This window comes from Pogona vitticeps, chromosome 4, assembly GCF_051106095.1.
Source record: "Pogona vitticeps strain Pit_001003342236 chromosome 4, PviZW2.1, whole genome shotgun sequence".
Classification (NCBI taxonomy): domain Eukaryota; kingdom Metazoa; phylum Chordata; class Lepidosauria; order Squamata; family Agamidae; genus Pogona; species Pogona vitticeps.
In genome coordinates this window covers 126,714,410-126,729,898 of record NC_135786.1, presented here as the reverse complement: position 1 = coordinate 126,729,898, position 15,489 = coordinate 126,714,410, and the positions used below count along the sequence as shown (strand labels likewise).

General features: G+C 41.9%; 1 protein-coding gene across 1 annotated transcript in view; it reads right to left on the bottom strand.

The window, feature by feature from the left end:
* PDE4DIP (phosphodiesterase 4D interacting protein) overlaps positions 1-15,489 on the bottom strand; it is a 139,415-nt gene that overhangs the window by 98,813 nt on the left and 25,113 nt on the right. Inside the window, exons 5-6 of the mRNA XM_078392453.1 lie at positions 4,172-4,248; positions 1,659-1,767 (exon numbers count right to left, since the gene is read on the bottom strand). Coding sequence (XP_078248579.1) covers positions 1,659-1,767; positions 4,172-4,248 — 186 coding nt within the window. The remainder of the gene's footprint in view (positions 1-1,658; positions 1,768-4,171; positions 4,249-15,489) is intronic.

The window sequence follows — 15,489 nt, the reverse complement described above, 5'->3', positions numbered from 1 at the left end:
ACAACTGACATTATTTTGAAGCAGTTTCTGCAGTTTCACTAAAGATTCTGCTCAGGTAACATGAGAGGCTCACAATGAATTATTTCATTTTAATTAAACTGGAATATCTCTTACTGCCTTTGGTTTATATTTACATTCCTAACATGGCATAGAGACTCCATCAGTCAAAAGGGTTTAAAAAACTCAAAATGCAGCTACATATCTTTTTGTAGATATAAGGAAGTGCATTATGCTCTGAAGCTGCAGTAGTCTTATGACTAGGAGATGGATATTAAGCATCAACTAGTTGAATTAGTCGTCCATTAAGGGCTAGGTCAACTTTACCCTATGCACTTATGAGGCCAGGCCTCTGTTTTCTTTCCATGCATTGGGAGAGGGAAGTACCGTATTTGCTGGTGTATAACATGACTGGGCATATAAGATGACCCCCCCCAACATTTCCACTCAAAATATAGAGTTTGTTACATACTCGCCGTATAAGACTACCCCCTCTTCCGCACACCTTCCACACACCAAATAAAAGGTGCTATTCATTGTCACCATTCTATGGCTGCAGTGCAGCCACAGTGCCTCCGGTCCGCCCCTGTATCTCCCTGTGACTGGCACTAGTGCGCAAGTGCGCATATGTGAACTCTGCGTAGACAAGAGGTGGGCCTGAGCACCGCTGCTTCTCGCCGAGCAGAACAGGCTGGTCACATCAAAAAGGCTGGCACCCCTGTCTCACTGCTGGTGCTTGCCGCAGCCGCACTGCATACCGCGCGATAATGGACGGTATGTAGAATGAGGTGGGCGGGCATCGGGAGGCTACTATAGGCACTGGGCGAGCATCGGAAGGCCACTATGGGCAGCTATGTCTTTCCCAACTGAAGTGCACCTGGTGTATAAGATGACCCCCCCCAACTTGGAGGCATGTTTTTCAGGGCAAAAAAGTAGTCTTATGCGCCAGCAAATACAATATATAAAACCTGTCCCCAACAGAAGTACTTCTAGGAGTTCTGTAAATAGAATCTTTAACTCCAGAGGTAGGTTCACAGACAGAAGTCCCACACTTTGATAAGATATTACTATGGTCTACTTCCCTCCCCTTATGGTGTACAATATGATTTCCTGATTAGTTTAGTGAAACTTCATAATACCAGCTGAGCAAGAGTGTAGCTTGCTTGATCCAAGCAGTACTTCACAAAGCAACAAGTGATGCATGCTAACCTTACTGCATGCAGAATTTGAGATTCAAAATAATAGAAGAGGTATATATAAGACTCCTCCCTTCTGGAATTTAATAATTATAAATTTTTCTTAGTGGATAAAAACTAAAGTGCTACAGAGAAGCTTCAAAGGAGACATTTAAGTTGGATTTTAGAAACAAAGATGACTTAAAACATATTCTTGAAATGTTTTTTCTTTGAGCACTGAATTAAGATTGTAACGTGAATTACTTTAAGCATTAATATATACCCGCTAGTTATTTAGTTTTTAATCCATTATCTTATGGAGATAATTGGTAGCGGACATTCCAGAGAAGGGGAGAGAAACCTATAGCTCTTCTGGATTTTTCAAGTTGATGGTCATTAGGTCCTCATCTTCATGGAATATTGTGATTCTGCTCTGCTGTCATATCAGCAAAGCACACGACCATTGTTGTCAGCTGATTTCCTCACCTCTTGCAATAGCTGAATCTTCTTCTCCAGCATATCACATGCACAGTCATTCTTTTCCTGATGACAGATGTCACTGTCATTCTGATTGCTCAGTTTTTCTGTTGCCACCCTGAAATACACAGTACTAGCTAGTGAAAAAAAAATCAAACATTTGGGTCACATGGACAATACATGGGAATAAATGTATTTTGTACCAAGTAAAGTAGCAGATCTAAGACGAAAGAGCACAAAAGATGAAGTGTTCTGACCTCCGAAGCTCCTCATTGGCAATGCCAGTTTTTGCTCTCTTCCCTCTCAACCCCCCCCCCCCGGCCACTTGCAGGGCTTGTTTTTTTCGTTTAACCCCTAAAACAGTCCTATTTAAAACAACAACAGGGGAGGCAGATTGATGTATTAATTATATTAATAGAAAATAGAGATCAAGGCAGCTTACATAAAAGAACAAAACAGGTTAAGCTTGCTCGAGGGCCATGTGAACACCTGGCGTAGAGGCATACTGCAACTGTCACACAGAGTTCCGCAAAAAGGATGAGGAGCCCATTCTGCCTTTTGTGTCTTCTCTGGCTCTGGCTCGGTGGGCAGAAGTCCCTTCCTGGAGGGACCCCCTCTCTTGGGGGGTACACTGTAACAGTCTGTTCTATTCCATTTAGCTCTAATAGCTGGACCTTAAATCCTCTCCCCCCGCCACTTCTCCACTGTTCATGCTTCTCCCATTCTCCCCAATATGAAGGCTTTTGGACTGGCTTATGTCTGCAGCCAGTCTCCTCAACAGACAGTTCCATTCAGATGACCTTTTCAGTCTAGGGGTCCTCTAAATCAATCCATCCCCATCCTACTGGGAGATCCTCCTCTCCCCTTCTTCCAGCTCTCTTTTCTTCCTCTGCCTTCTCTATCTCTTCACCCCAGTCTGTCCCCTCTCTTATCTCCTCCTTCACAACAACATCCTGTTCTTCTTCTCCCGTCATCAAGAAACCCTCCACAATTGCCTCTTTCTCACCTTCCCCAGGTTTTCCGACTTGACTGTTTCCTCTTGCCTGAGATCCTAATCCCTTCCTGCCTTTATCTCCTGTTGGTGTTACCTGCAACAGTTCCATAGGGGCAAGGAGTCTATACATGATCTCAAACCTCTCTTCAGTGTCAGGCTGTGGGAACTGCAGACTCCTGGAGCCAATGGACTCTGGCTCTCTCTCTCTCTATATATATATATGGAAAGAAGAGCACTGCATCTCAAGGTTTATTTGGGATGCTTTTTAACCTAGTATGGAGAATGTTTTATTATTCTTATAGCCTTTGTGAGTTTTAGGTAGCTTTCATGATCAATATTAAAAGCTAAAATCAATAAATTATTATGATATTAAAAAATAAGTAAAGAGATATTACATTAAATATGGTAAATAAAAACAATATCAAAAATATATTCAGAACGAACAAGGCATAACAATTCCATTTATAGCAAAACCCTCTGAGACAGCCTGCCTGAAGAGAAAGGTATTTGCCTGTTTGCAGGACAATGAAGAGGGGGACAGACTGGTTTCCTATGGGAGGGAGTAACCAGACTGTAACCAGCCCCAGTTAACAATTTGGCTATAGTGATTGATTGATTGATTGATTGATTGATTGATTGATTGATTGATTGATTGATTGAACTCTGAAGGTTCCAAACACTTTTCAAAGGCAGCGCCATATAAAGCATATTACAGTAGCTCATCTGGGATGTACCTAAGGCATGTGTCACTGTGGCCATATCAGATATTTCCTGGAATGAGCACAGCTAGCACACCAGTTTTAACTGTGCAAATGTACTGCTGGCCACTGCTGAAATCTGGACATCCAGGCTCAGCGATGAATCCAGAAGCACACCAAAGCTGCGTATGTGTTTTTTCAGGGGAAGTATAACTATTTGTTTATCTCCCTTTTGACTGACCAGGAGCATCTCTGTCTTGTCTGGATTAAGTTTCAGTTTATTCATGCTCATCAAATCCATTATTGATGCTAGACACTGATCTAGAACTCAAACAACTTCCTCAGATTTAGACAGAAAGGAAAGACAGAATTGGGTGTCACCAGCATGTGGGTAGTAGTGAACCCCAAAACTCTGGACAACATCTCTCAATAGTTTAATGTAGATGATAAACAGCATAGGGGACAAAACAGAACCCTGAGGGATATCACAGGCCAATGACCAGGGTGTTGAATAGGAGTCCTCCATCACTACCTTTTGAATTTTCCCCTCCGGGAAACAGTGGTCTCTAAGTCCCATTCCAGAAGGAAAGCCCAGGAAGATACTATGGTCTATGACATCAAAGGTTCAGCAGAACTGTCATTTCTTTTCAAGTCAATGAAGTATGTGTAAACAGGATTGTGGACTTAACCTACATGAGAATTACAGTAGTGTAATGGAAACCATTTGCTGGTCCTTCTTACTAATCATGTGGAGTGGCAGACTGCTATAATTCCTGAACATGGGATATGTTGACCTCAGATTTTAGAGACCCAGCTATATTGCCACTTACCAAGCTCTGTCCAATATTTGCTGTTTCTCTTGGAGTTCTCGCTTAAGGCTCTCCACATCTACCTTCAGCTCGATGTTCTGAAAGAAAGAAGCAGGAATTAGCACATCATCTTCAGCGGTGGAATACCTCTGCCCTTGGAACTCAAATCCAAAAGTGGGGTAGGGCCACACAAGGAAGCCTGCTTGAATTTTTGAAGGAAGGGCAGAGCAGACATGTTTTAGCTAAACAAATGAAATCATAAAAAAAGAGTAGCCCTTGTAAGCTATCACATCACTATGCTGGTTTGCCCTCAGACCACCCAGGTCTGAGGAATGCACATGTGTTGAGAGTGCATAGACACACTCTTCAGACTCTGGGTGCAACTACTTTGCCCATATAATCAGAGAATCATGTTGAGGTATTATTGTCTCAATTCACGTCATATGCTCTTTGTGTAGCTGTTTCTGTTCTCATATGACAACCTAGATTGAGCAGGATTGATTTGGTGCATCTTTCAATGTCCTTTAATAGATATGAGGTTGGCACTTTGATCCACCATGACTCTGTCCTGACTCTGCATGCATTCTGGTCCTTGTCCATAACCATCTTGTCCAGAGTTAATTTTTTTTCTCTTTTTTATTTTAAGTGGCATAGCGCTGCATCAATGTTGCAGACAGAAAGACTGCAGTGCCTACTTGATACAGTGCTAAAGTCAAAGAGTTTATTTTAAACCAGATTTTAAAAGGGAAACAGTTTGGACTGCAGGAATAATTTCTGATTTCTTGATGGGACAGAATCATGCACCAACTCAAGCACACCATGAGGACGTCAGCACAGAGAGTGCCCCTGCATACAGAGTATAACATGACCATTCACATAGCCAAAAATAGCTCAAAAAACAGCATGGCATAGAATGATTTAAAATAAACAGCCTCCCAACATGATTTGACATCTTCTTCAGACCTGGTGGCTAATCCCTCCACAGGCATCTGAGAAATGTTGCTAGGTCATTCAATTGTGCTTGATTACACTTTTTAAAGGACAGGTTGGAAAAGCACTCCAAATATTTTATATGTTAAGGCCCTCTACCAAGCATTACTTCCCCTAACAAGCCGGAAAAAAAAAGCCTTACTCTCTCTCAAGGAATCAAAATGATTAACTTTGGATGGTAGAGGGCATATTCCTCCTTACCACCGCAGTTGAATATTTACATTGTCCATGCTGTCAACATCCGAGCCTTCCTTACAAAGGGTGTCATCAGACAGGCAATTGTGTCATACAGTGGTGCCTCACTTAACGAGCGCACCGTACAACGACGAATCCGCATAGTGATCTCCTTTTTGGGATTGCTAATGTGGAGGCATACCGATCGTTCCAATGGGCAAAACTTGCATAGCGACGATCGGTAAGCATTTCGCTTACCAATCTTCGCTTTGCGATGCCCGCGGATCAGCTGTTCGGCGGTTCTAAAATGGCCGCTGGATGCCCGAAATAGCCGCGCGCAGTGTTTTTGCGCCCTCCCCTCGCTTACCGAGGGCGCGAAAATGGCTGCCGCTATGGAGGAAACTTTGCTGAATGATAAGTTTAGGGCCATTTGGAACGCATTAAACAATGTTTAATGCGTTCCAATGGGTTTTTATGTTCCGTTTAGCGATGTTTTCACATAGCGAGGCACCACTGTACTTTGGTCTGGGTTGGGGACACGTCCGTTTGCTCCTTTTCCCATTGACCACATGACATATATGCTATCATAAACCAGTCTGCTCCAATCTATGCCTACCCACACCTTTTGGAGCCCCTGCCAGGGTGTTTTGCTCTAGGTTTTTAAAGTGCAGGTAGTATTGAGTTACTCTTTAAGGTGTGGTGTGTTTGTTTGCTTGATTTTTTTTTATTTTTATTTTTTGTCTGGATGTGCCTGCATGGACTTGTATGGCTGCTTCTGTGCAAATTTTGGTATGTACCAAATATACATTATGAATTGTATATTAAAAGAAAACCAGTTAATAATTAGCAACAAAACATCAATAGAATGATACATTTTAGATGGTGTGGAATTGAAGTGGTTAGCTTTAATATCCCTGCAAGAATATAAAAAGTATTTACAAAACTGCTTATGAAATGTCCTGAGTCTTTGATGTAGGATGAGGTTTGGACAAACTTCATCCTACATTGGACAAACCTCATCCTACATCAAAGACTCAGGACATTTCATAAGCAAGATCAGCACCCTAAAACTCAACCCTGGGGACAGACTGATCAGCTTTGACGTAGTATCCCTGTTCACTAAGGTACCGATAAAGGACACTCTGACACTCATCCAGCAGATGTTTCCAAAAGACATCAAGGCCCTTTTCCAACACTGCCTAACGACCAGCTACTTTCAGTGGGATAATGAATTCTATGAACAGACAGATGGAGTGGCCATGTGGAGCCCCCTCAGCCCAGTTGTAGCAAACGTCTACATGGAGCATTTCAAAAAGCAGGCCCTGGTTTCGGCACCCTTCACACCCACAATCTGGTTCCAATACATGGATGACACCTTCGCAATTTGGAACCACTGTGAAGAAAAACTAGAAGAATTTCTAAACCATCTTAACAGCATCCACCTAAATATACAATTCACCATGGAAAAAGAAATAAGAGGGACAACTCCCTTTCTTAGATGTCTTGGTCATATGCAAAACTGACCTCCTATTGGAACACAAGGTCTAAAGAAGACCCACCCACACAGACTGGTACCTACACAAAAACTCCAACACCACCCACGACAAAAAAGAGGCATAATCAAAACACTGGTAGACCGTGCAAATTGGAACTGTGAAGCTCAATTTCTCTGCACCAAACTCAACCATCTGAATTGGGCCCTACAGGTGAATGGCTATTCCAAGAATGACATCAAAAGAACCATCAAACCAAGAAAACAACACCAAACTGAAGAGGAAAAACAGCCACCCACAAATAAAGTATTTCTGCCATACATCAAAGGAGTCACGGACTGCATGGGGAAACTTTGGGAAAAACACAACCCAGAAACAGTATTCAGACCCACCACAAAAATACAACAAATGTTACAGTCAGCAAAGGACAAAAGGGACCCTCTCACCACTGCAGGAGTATACCAGATACCTTGCAGTTGTGGACAGATATATATTGGAACCACAAAATGCACCATTCACACCAGAATCAAAGAACATGAGAGACACTGCAGACTAAAACAACTGGAAAAAATCTGCAGTAGCTGAATATGCCTTAAAACAAGCTGGACATGAAATTCCACTTCAAAACAATGAAGTACTGGACAACACCAGCAATCATTATGTTAGACTGCACAGGGAAGCCATTGAAATCCATAAACACCAGCAGAGCTTCAACAAAAAAGAAGAAAGTTTAAAACTCAACAAGGCCTGGCTCCCAGTACTAAAAAAACACAGCCTGCGAAAGGTCAACGAACTCTACCCAGTCACAAGGACCAGGGATCATTGCACGCAAAAGACCAGCTAATGACACCCACCAATCACAGTGACAGATAATCTCTCCCCCTTATCACAACAATACATCCACAACAAAAACACACTGATCACCATAATCACCCAATCTCCTGAAAAGGACAAAAGCTGTTCCCACAGCTATAAATACTCAACTCTCAAACAAACCACAACAGTGCACGGATAGAGTTCCTACTCTTGTCCTCTGAAGATGTCAGCCACAGAGACTGGCAACACATCAGGAAGAACAACCTTCAGAACATGGCCAAAGAGCCCGAAAAACCCACAACAACCATCAGATCCCGGCTATGAAAGCCTTCGAAAATCCTATGGTTATTCCATCACATTTGAACCCATCATCGGCCTATGTCACAAACTGAATATATTAGATGTTAGTAGCCAACTTGCAACTCTTGCACTAAGAAGGGCATTTCCAGTTGTGATTCTAGCTATGAACCAAACAAAGGAACATTTGCAAAGGCACCTTCCAGTTCAGCCAGGCTGCTATACAGATTTCTAACATAGTTACCTCCTTCATATCCCTCATGGGCTGCATTAAGTACCACAGCAAGTCATATTACTCAGTATTCCATGAATAGAATGGCCAGGAGCCTACTGAGTGACGTTAACACTTGTGTGTTTGTGTGTGCCTGGAACAGAATGTCCTGACTTCAGTCGCCTGGTTTGGGGGCAGAGACCAGCTGCTTCAGACAGAGAATCTGAGCTGCCCATCCACAACGGGCGCACTCACCACCTGATGCCTACTTATTGGGGCTGCATTAAGGGCAAAAGTATGAGATGTTGGCGTGGGAAGCTGATCCTTCAAATTTCATCTTCCCAGCCAGAAACAGCTTCCCACCATGCAACTTGCTCTGCCCTCCTGCTGTTGCCACCTCCTTTCCATCTGCGAGACAGGAGAGAGAACGCTTACAGTAGTGTTAAAGCAACTGGAAATTACCTTCCCCTCCCATGTTCCTCAGCTAGCAAAATGGCTGGCTCTGGCTTTGCATGAGCCCTGAACACCAAGGAGAATAAAGGACCCCAGTGAAAAGCTGCATGGTGACCTGTCTAACATGCAAGACAGCTTACTTCTTTGTTGGATGGACCACCTCCTACAAACTGATTCAATTCTCATTATGTGTTATATGCCAAGAACAAAACAAAAACTAAATCAAAAATGCTATGGCACCTTAAAGACCAACTACTGTATTTATTTCAGTGTGATATAGTTTCCATTTATATCCGTTTATTTAACCTGTTTATATGCTTGATAATTCAGTGTATTCACGGTGTATCAATTCACAAAATAAATGGACAAAATGCAGCATAATAAAGAAATTGAAATTGTTAGAGATTCTGTATACTTTGGTTCAATTGTCAATCCAAATGGAGAGTGGAACTAAGATATCAGAGAAAGACTGAGACTCAGAAGTGCAACAATGAAGGAATTAGAAAAGATAATCAAGTGTATGGATGTGTCACTGGAAACTAAAGGCCAGGCCCTAGGCTTTCAGGTATTTTCAGGTATTTGGCCCTCTTCCACCTCCCTCATTCTTTCATCCCACTACAGCTGACAGTCCTAGGGCACCTTAGCAATATGTATATTCATGGGCCCTTAGTCCCTGTGGGGCCCCAAGCTGTCAGCCCAGTGAGTCTTATAATACTGCTTTGTGGAGATCAAGACAAAGATAATCCACACTACTGTACTCTTGGCCACTATGTACAGGTGTGAAAGCTAGACAGTAAAAGTTCACAGGGAAAAAGAACAACGGGTGTAGCGGATAGCCCAGATGTCACCTGTCCATCACTGCAGAACCATGACGGGAGAGCCAATAGAGACCGGAAGGCAGGGCCCGGAGAGTTGTGGGATCAGAAAAAAGAGAGGAGGGTGCTGGAAAAAGGGTGAGAGAGCTGGAGGCTTGGAAATTGGACCAGGGGGGGTCAAAGATAGATAGATAGAGAGAGAGTTAAAAGAGTGATTTGAATGAATCAAACCTTGTTTAATATATGTGATTCGCTTCCTGTGATTTATACTGCAATTTCCAACTGATTATTAACCCCACCCTGTTCAATAAACTGATTGTGTTTGGCAGCATAAGTGTCCAGTACTTAAATGATGTTAAAGAAACAACATCTGGTGGCAGCGTGAAGAGGAGGAAGGAGTGTGAGCCTTTGTGAGGACGAAATAAAACAGGGGCAACAAGGGCGAGCGCCACAACGAGTCTTTTGAAATATGGTGTTCAAGGAGAGCTTTGCAGATACGCTGAACTGCAAGAAAGATAAACAAGTGGGTCCTATACCAAATCAAGCCTGAACTATCTCTGGTGACAAAAAGGCATCACTGAAGCTGTTTTATTTTGGGCACAGCATGAGAAGACAATATTTTCTGGAAAAGACACTAATGTTAGGCAAGGCTGACAGCAGAAGAAAACAAAGAAGATCAAATACAGGACAGATTAACTCCCTAAAGGAACCACAGGCTTGAGTTGCCAAGAGCTGAGCAGGGTTGTTTAGGACGTTTTGAAAATCTCATTCATAGACACATAACAACAGCACCAGATACAAATGTTGCCAAAGCTGGAACAAAGTGGTAGAAAATCAGTGCAGTTATTAGCTCAACTAGACACAATATTTGGATCATATTCTCATTAAGATTTTAATTAATGTTTATAGATGCCTGAAAAACAACTACTAAAGCCTGAATCCCATTTTTTTAATGGCTGGGGAAAAGAAATCAAGGCACCTTTGAAAAGACTATTTATAAACCCTCTTGCCTTGTTTAAATTACTGAAGCAATTTGCATGAATCCATATTTCCACTAAAATACCCATTTATTCTAGGTAGCTGGAGCAGACTGATAAACCTGTGTTAGTATTTAAAACTCAATTTTAGAATTAACATCCTTCATAATCAACAGCCAAATTCTGAAATTACATTTATTTCTGTCCCCACCTCACCACTGTGTGTGCGCGTGGGGGTGAGGATACCTAGGTTTATATAATTCTTATAGCAATGTTTTAATCTTTTTAAGAAACCAAAATTTTAATTTTCTGTTCTCATTTAAACCACGAACCATTATTTCCCCTTCGTTATAAATTATAAATATCCAAAATGAGATTATTAATTTATCTGATAACAGCAAAAGCTATTGTAGATGAAATCACGGTCTCCTCTTCAGCTTCTTGCTGCAGCCCATGAAGGTACAAAAACCAGCTCCAGAAGGTCTCCTAACCTGCCAGAACAGGTTTTTATCATGCATAGGGACTGCAAGGGTGAGACGGGAAACACTGGTTCTGGCAGGTTGTGAGGAGCACTGCAGGAGCCCAGCTACAGATTTTTAACAGGCTCAAGATAATTACTGTAAAAAACAAACAGACTCTGACTGGCACCAGAATGGCTATGACAAATCTGTTATCAGCCATTCTCAATCTTTTTTTGGCCACAGCCCTTTTAGGAGATCTTCTCAGGTTCCAGGGCCCCCTGACAAACAAGGATACATCACGAATAGATGAACAGAAAAGCAGAATAGAATAGAATAGAATAATAGAATAGAATAGCATAAAATAAAACAGAATAGAACTTTGACCCCCTTCAAATGTGTCAGCCGTCGTCCCTCCAGGCCATATGGCCCTCAACTGAGAATGGCTGTGTTAGGTGAAGCTCTCCAGGGAAGGTGTTCTACAACTAAGGGTTCGACCATCAAGAATACTCTCCCTACTAACTGCCCAGCTCACTCCATTTGGCAGAAGCATCTGCTGCAAAGCTTCTGTAAGCTTGGAAGATACATATGGGGAAAAGCAATCTTTCAGGAAATGTGATTCCATGCTGTGAAGGGCTTCAAAGATTAAAGACGGCACTCTTTGGACCTAAAAGAAGGTTGTGAGCCAATGCTGCTGATAACTCAGGACACAATCAGCTCCAATTAGCAATCTTGCCACCCAGTTAGGACCAATTTCAGTTTCCTTATAGAGTTCACTGCTGAAGACACTGCATTCCAATAGTCTAGGGATCACCAGGTAATCATGGCTAGTGGTAGCATGAGGATGTTAAAGAGCACGGGGTAGAGAACGGAAGCCAGTGCACCACAAAGCAACCCTGCCATTGGGTTTAGCAGCATGTCTACAGCACCTCTGCTAGAATCCGAAAAAGGAGTGGAACCATGGGCAACATTTAACTTGGACAGTCTATCTAGAGATTACTATGAGTGGCATTAACAAAAGTAAATCAGAAGTGGCAGGCATTCTTCCTGTTTTTGATGTTATTTAAAAAACAACAACAGAGCAGAGAGACTCAACAGGGTCACAAGTATCCATCTCTCTTGGCCAAGGTGTCTTTGTCTATAGAGGATCCATGGGGCACTGTCAAATAAATCAAGCTCAAAGCAGTGGTTTACATTCTACACTCCCTTTTCCTGCAGCAAAGCCATTTACACACACTGTTGGGTCCCACAGCCAGGAAAGAGAAGCCACACTTCCAGCTCACTCAGTAACCAGGCTATTTATAACTCCTTCACCTGGGAACAAGTCATTGGCTGGCAATTCCACAGCATGTCAGCTGCACTTGCCTCTCACAATTTTAAGGACAGCTGTCAACACTGCAGTGACATTTATCTCGAGTGACAGAACACTGTAGATGCACATTCTCAATAATATATAATGCACTGATCTTACACACAGTCAGATATTGCTAACTGAGTATTGTCTATGGTGCCTGGTGATAGTCCCTTAAGCTTTTTCCAAAATTGCTAGCTGAGATCCTTCTAGCCAGAGATGCTAGGAGATGGAAACTGGGATCTTCTACGTGTATCACAAAGCATATATTCTACTACTAAGCTATGGCTGTCTCCACTTTCTTATTAGGCACAGAGCTATGGATACATCCAAGGACATAGTCATATTTTACATTTTCCTGCAACATTGAAGATTCTGATGGTATCCTCAAGGGCAAAAAGAGCATTTATGGTTGGCCTTGTGATAACTGAGATCCTGGTGAGCCAAAATCGTAGAAGTTTGGGAAAGGAGATAATGAGGGGTAGATGACAAGATCTTTCTGAGAACCACTGTCCCAGAATGTTTCTGAGCACTGCAAGCACATGGTCACATCCTTGGATCAAGATGTAGAACGTGCACCAAGAGTGAAGGAAAAAGAAAAGCATCAAGTAAGTAAGGGGCTTATTTGACCCTGACACCAAATTCTCAGGCTTGCTTGAATTGAATCTACTGTTGTGATTTTGTGAGTAAATGGGTTTCTTGGATTGCAGCTCTTGAATGAAAATACAGTGGTGCCTCGCTTAGCGATTTTAATTGGTGCCAAAAAAACATTGCTATGGGAAAACATCGCTAAACAAAACGCATTTCCCATAGAGATGCATTGAAAACCGGATAATCCATTCCAATGGGAACGGATTGCCATCCTTAAGCGAAAATCGCCATAGGAAAAATCGCTAAGCGAAACGCAGTTCCCCCATTGGAATGCATTGAAACCTTTTCACTGCATTTCAATGGGGGGAAAAATCACAAAAAATTCAAAAAGAGTCAGAACGAAGCCAAATTAGTTTAACAAAGGGTTTATTAAGTGCACTAACAATTTCAAGCACTCTAAACCCTTTTTAAACAATTTAACACCTTTTAAAAATAGCGAAAACGGAGCTGTCAAAAACATCACTAAGCAAAACAGGGGGACCTAAACTGTCATCGCTAAGCGGAACAAGGTTCCGAACATCGCTGTGCGAAATTCCCCCATTGGAAACATCGCTAAACGGAGCACAAGATCGCTCCTAAAACCTCATCGCTAAGCAAATACATCGTTAAACAAGCCAATCGCTAAGCAAGGCACCACTGTACGTAATCTGGGCAATTAATGGGAAGAGTGGTTCTTGTTTACAACCTGACTGTAAACCTTCACATCCCATATGAGTTGACAATCCAAACTGTCTATGGAGCAGGGAAATGGCCCTGAGCTTTTCCTTGTCTGATGACTTTCTGACTTACTCATGGATGCAAAACTGAAAGTGTGAAGGGGTGAGATAAGGACCATAAGTCAGTTTTTACCCCCATGGTAGCTTTGATCCCCATCTGCAAAATTGTGCTGATTTACCCAGTGGGCATCTTCTGTGGCTTCCATGTGACAAAGAGGGGACAGCTGGATAGTTAGATGAGTCTGCCAGCACATTTGGGAGGGTGCACAAACAGTGTCTTCTCAACCTTTCTCTGCTGCCCTGGCCCAGAAGTAGGGAAGTAGTATTTGATTCTGTGGCTACTATGAACAGGGTTAATCTGTGATCTGAAATGACCCACCACCACTCCTGGATTGGTGCCAGTAGTCATTTCTGCATCTTGCAAGGGCTTGCAGAAAAGTATCTTTCAGCAACAAAATAAGGGGGAGAGAAAAGGAAAGGGAAAGGAAATGGAATAGCTGCAGAGTTTGCACTACTAAGCAAGGTTGTGAATTCTGTTTCTTTAATTCTGCCACACCTTCATGGTTGTTTTATACAATGCTGATTTTTTTTTTTTTAAAAAAAACAGGCTATAACTGTGTTGCAAACTTAATACCAGCTGGTACTGAAGAGCCTTAATGCAAGCTGAAAATGATTGGTCTCAAGAAAATTCTTCAGCTTCAGTTATGCTTTCTAGAGACAAATTTTCCACATTGGCACAAGATGTTAGCTCCATATCCTTGCTGACATCAGCCCAACAAGAAGCTTCCTAGGGCAGCTTGCTTCCGTAAGTGCTCATCATCATTGCTCTATGTGTATCTGGAAACTTAAATTGGTCCAAAATACTGCAGCCAGACTGTTGACTAGGATGAGTTACATGGAGCATGTAATTTCCCTGTTGGGACAGCATCACTGGCTGCCAGTGTGTTGCTGGGATCGATTTATTTATGTAAAACATTTTACCATGCCTTTCTCCTTAAAAGGACCCACAAGACCCAAATAATGTGAGTCCAGGTTATCTGAAAGACCCTATCTCCCCATATGAGCCTTCCCAACTCTTAAGATCCCCAGGGGAGACCTTTCTCTCAGTCCCACTGCATTTACAAGCACATCTGGTAAGGATGTGAGAGAGGCCCTTCTCAGTGTCTGCTCCCAGCTTGTGGAATCCTCTTCCTTGGAAGGCTAGGTTAGCCCCCTTCCTCTTGTCCTTACGAGAGAGATGAAGACCTTTGTTTCTAGACTGGCTTTTAAGAAATGAATTGGGCAATGAACAAGTTATGATTTCAGAATGCTACATGCTATTATTCTTAATTATGTTTTATGGTATTTTGTTTTAAATGGTCTTAATATTATTATACCTTTAATTTTAATGTAATAATTTATTGTGTTTTAGTTGACTTTTTAAAATAATTTGTGAATTGCCTTGAGTCCCTTCACCAGTAGAAAGGGAACATAAAAAAACCCAATAAAGTAAAATCAAATCATGTGACTTTTACTGAACATCATTTTTATGAATATAAAAAATAACTGAATATCAAGCATGGTGTTTTCCCTACTCCATGACAACATGAGCCACCTTTTTCTTTTTTATATTAATTCATATTTTTGAGAATGCGTATCCCACCACAGGAATGTATGTTTTATTCTGAAAAAACATAGTGAAAAGGTAAATACGATTGAGAACAAATCTTCACTGATTATTTGGGATATCAGTGACATTGGATTGGGTTTAGTACCAATATAAGGCCAGGGTCTAAGTCCAACTGGTAGACCCACTCAATCTGTTGTTCGGTGGGAAGTCAGCCCTCAACAGAAGTCCCATTCAATCAATGTTTCTACTCTAACTGGGATTACCAACTACATTCAGATACAAAAATCTTAGGGTGTGGTTACGCTAATTGAAAACATTGGGAGCTTGA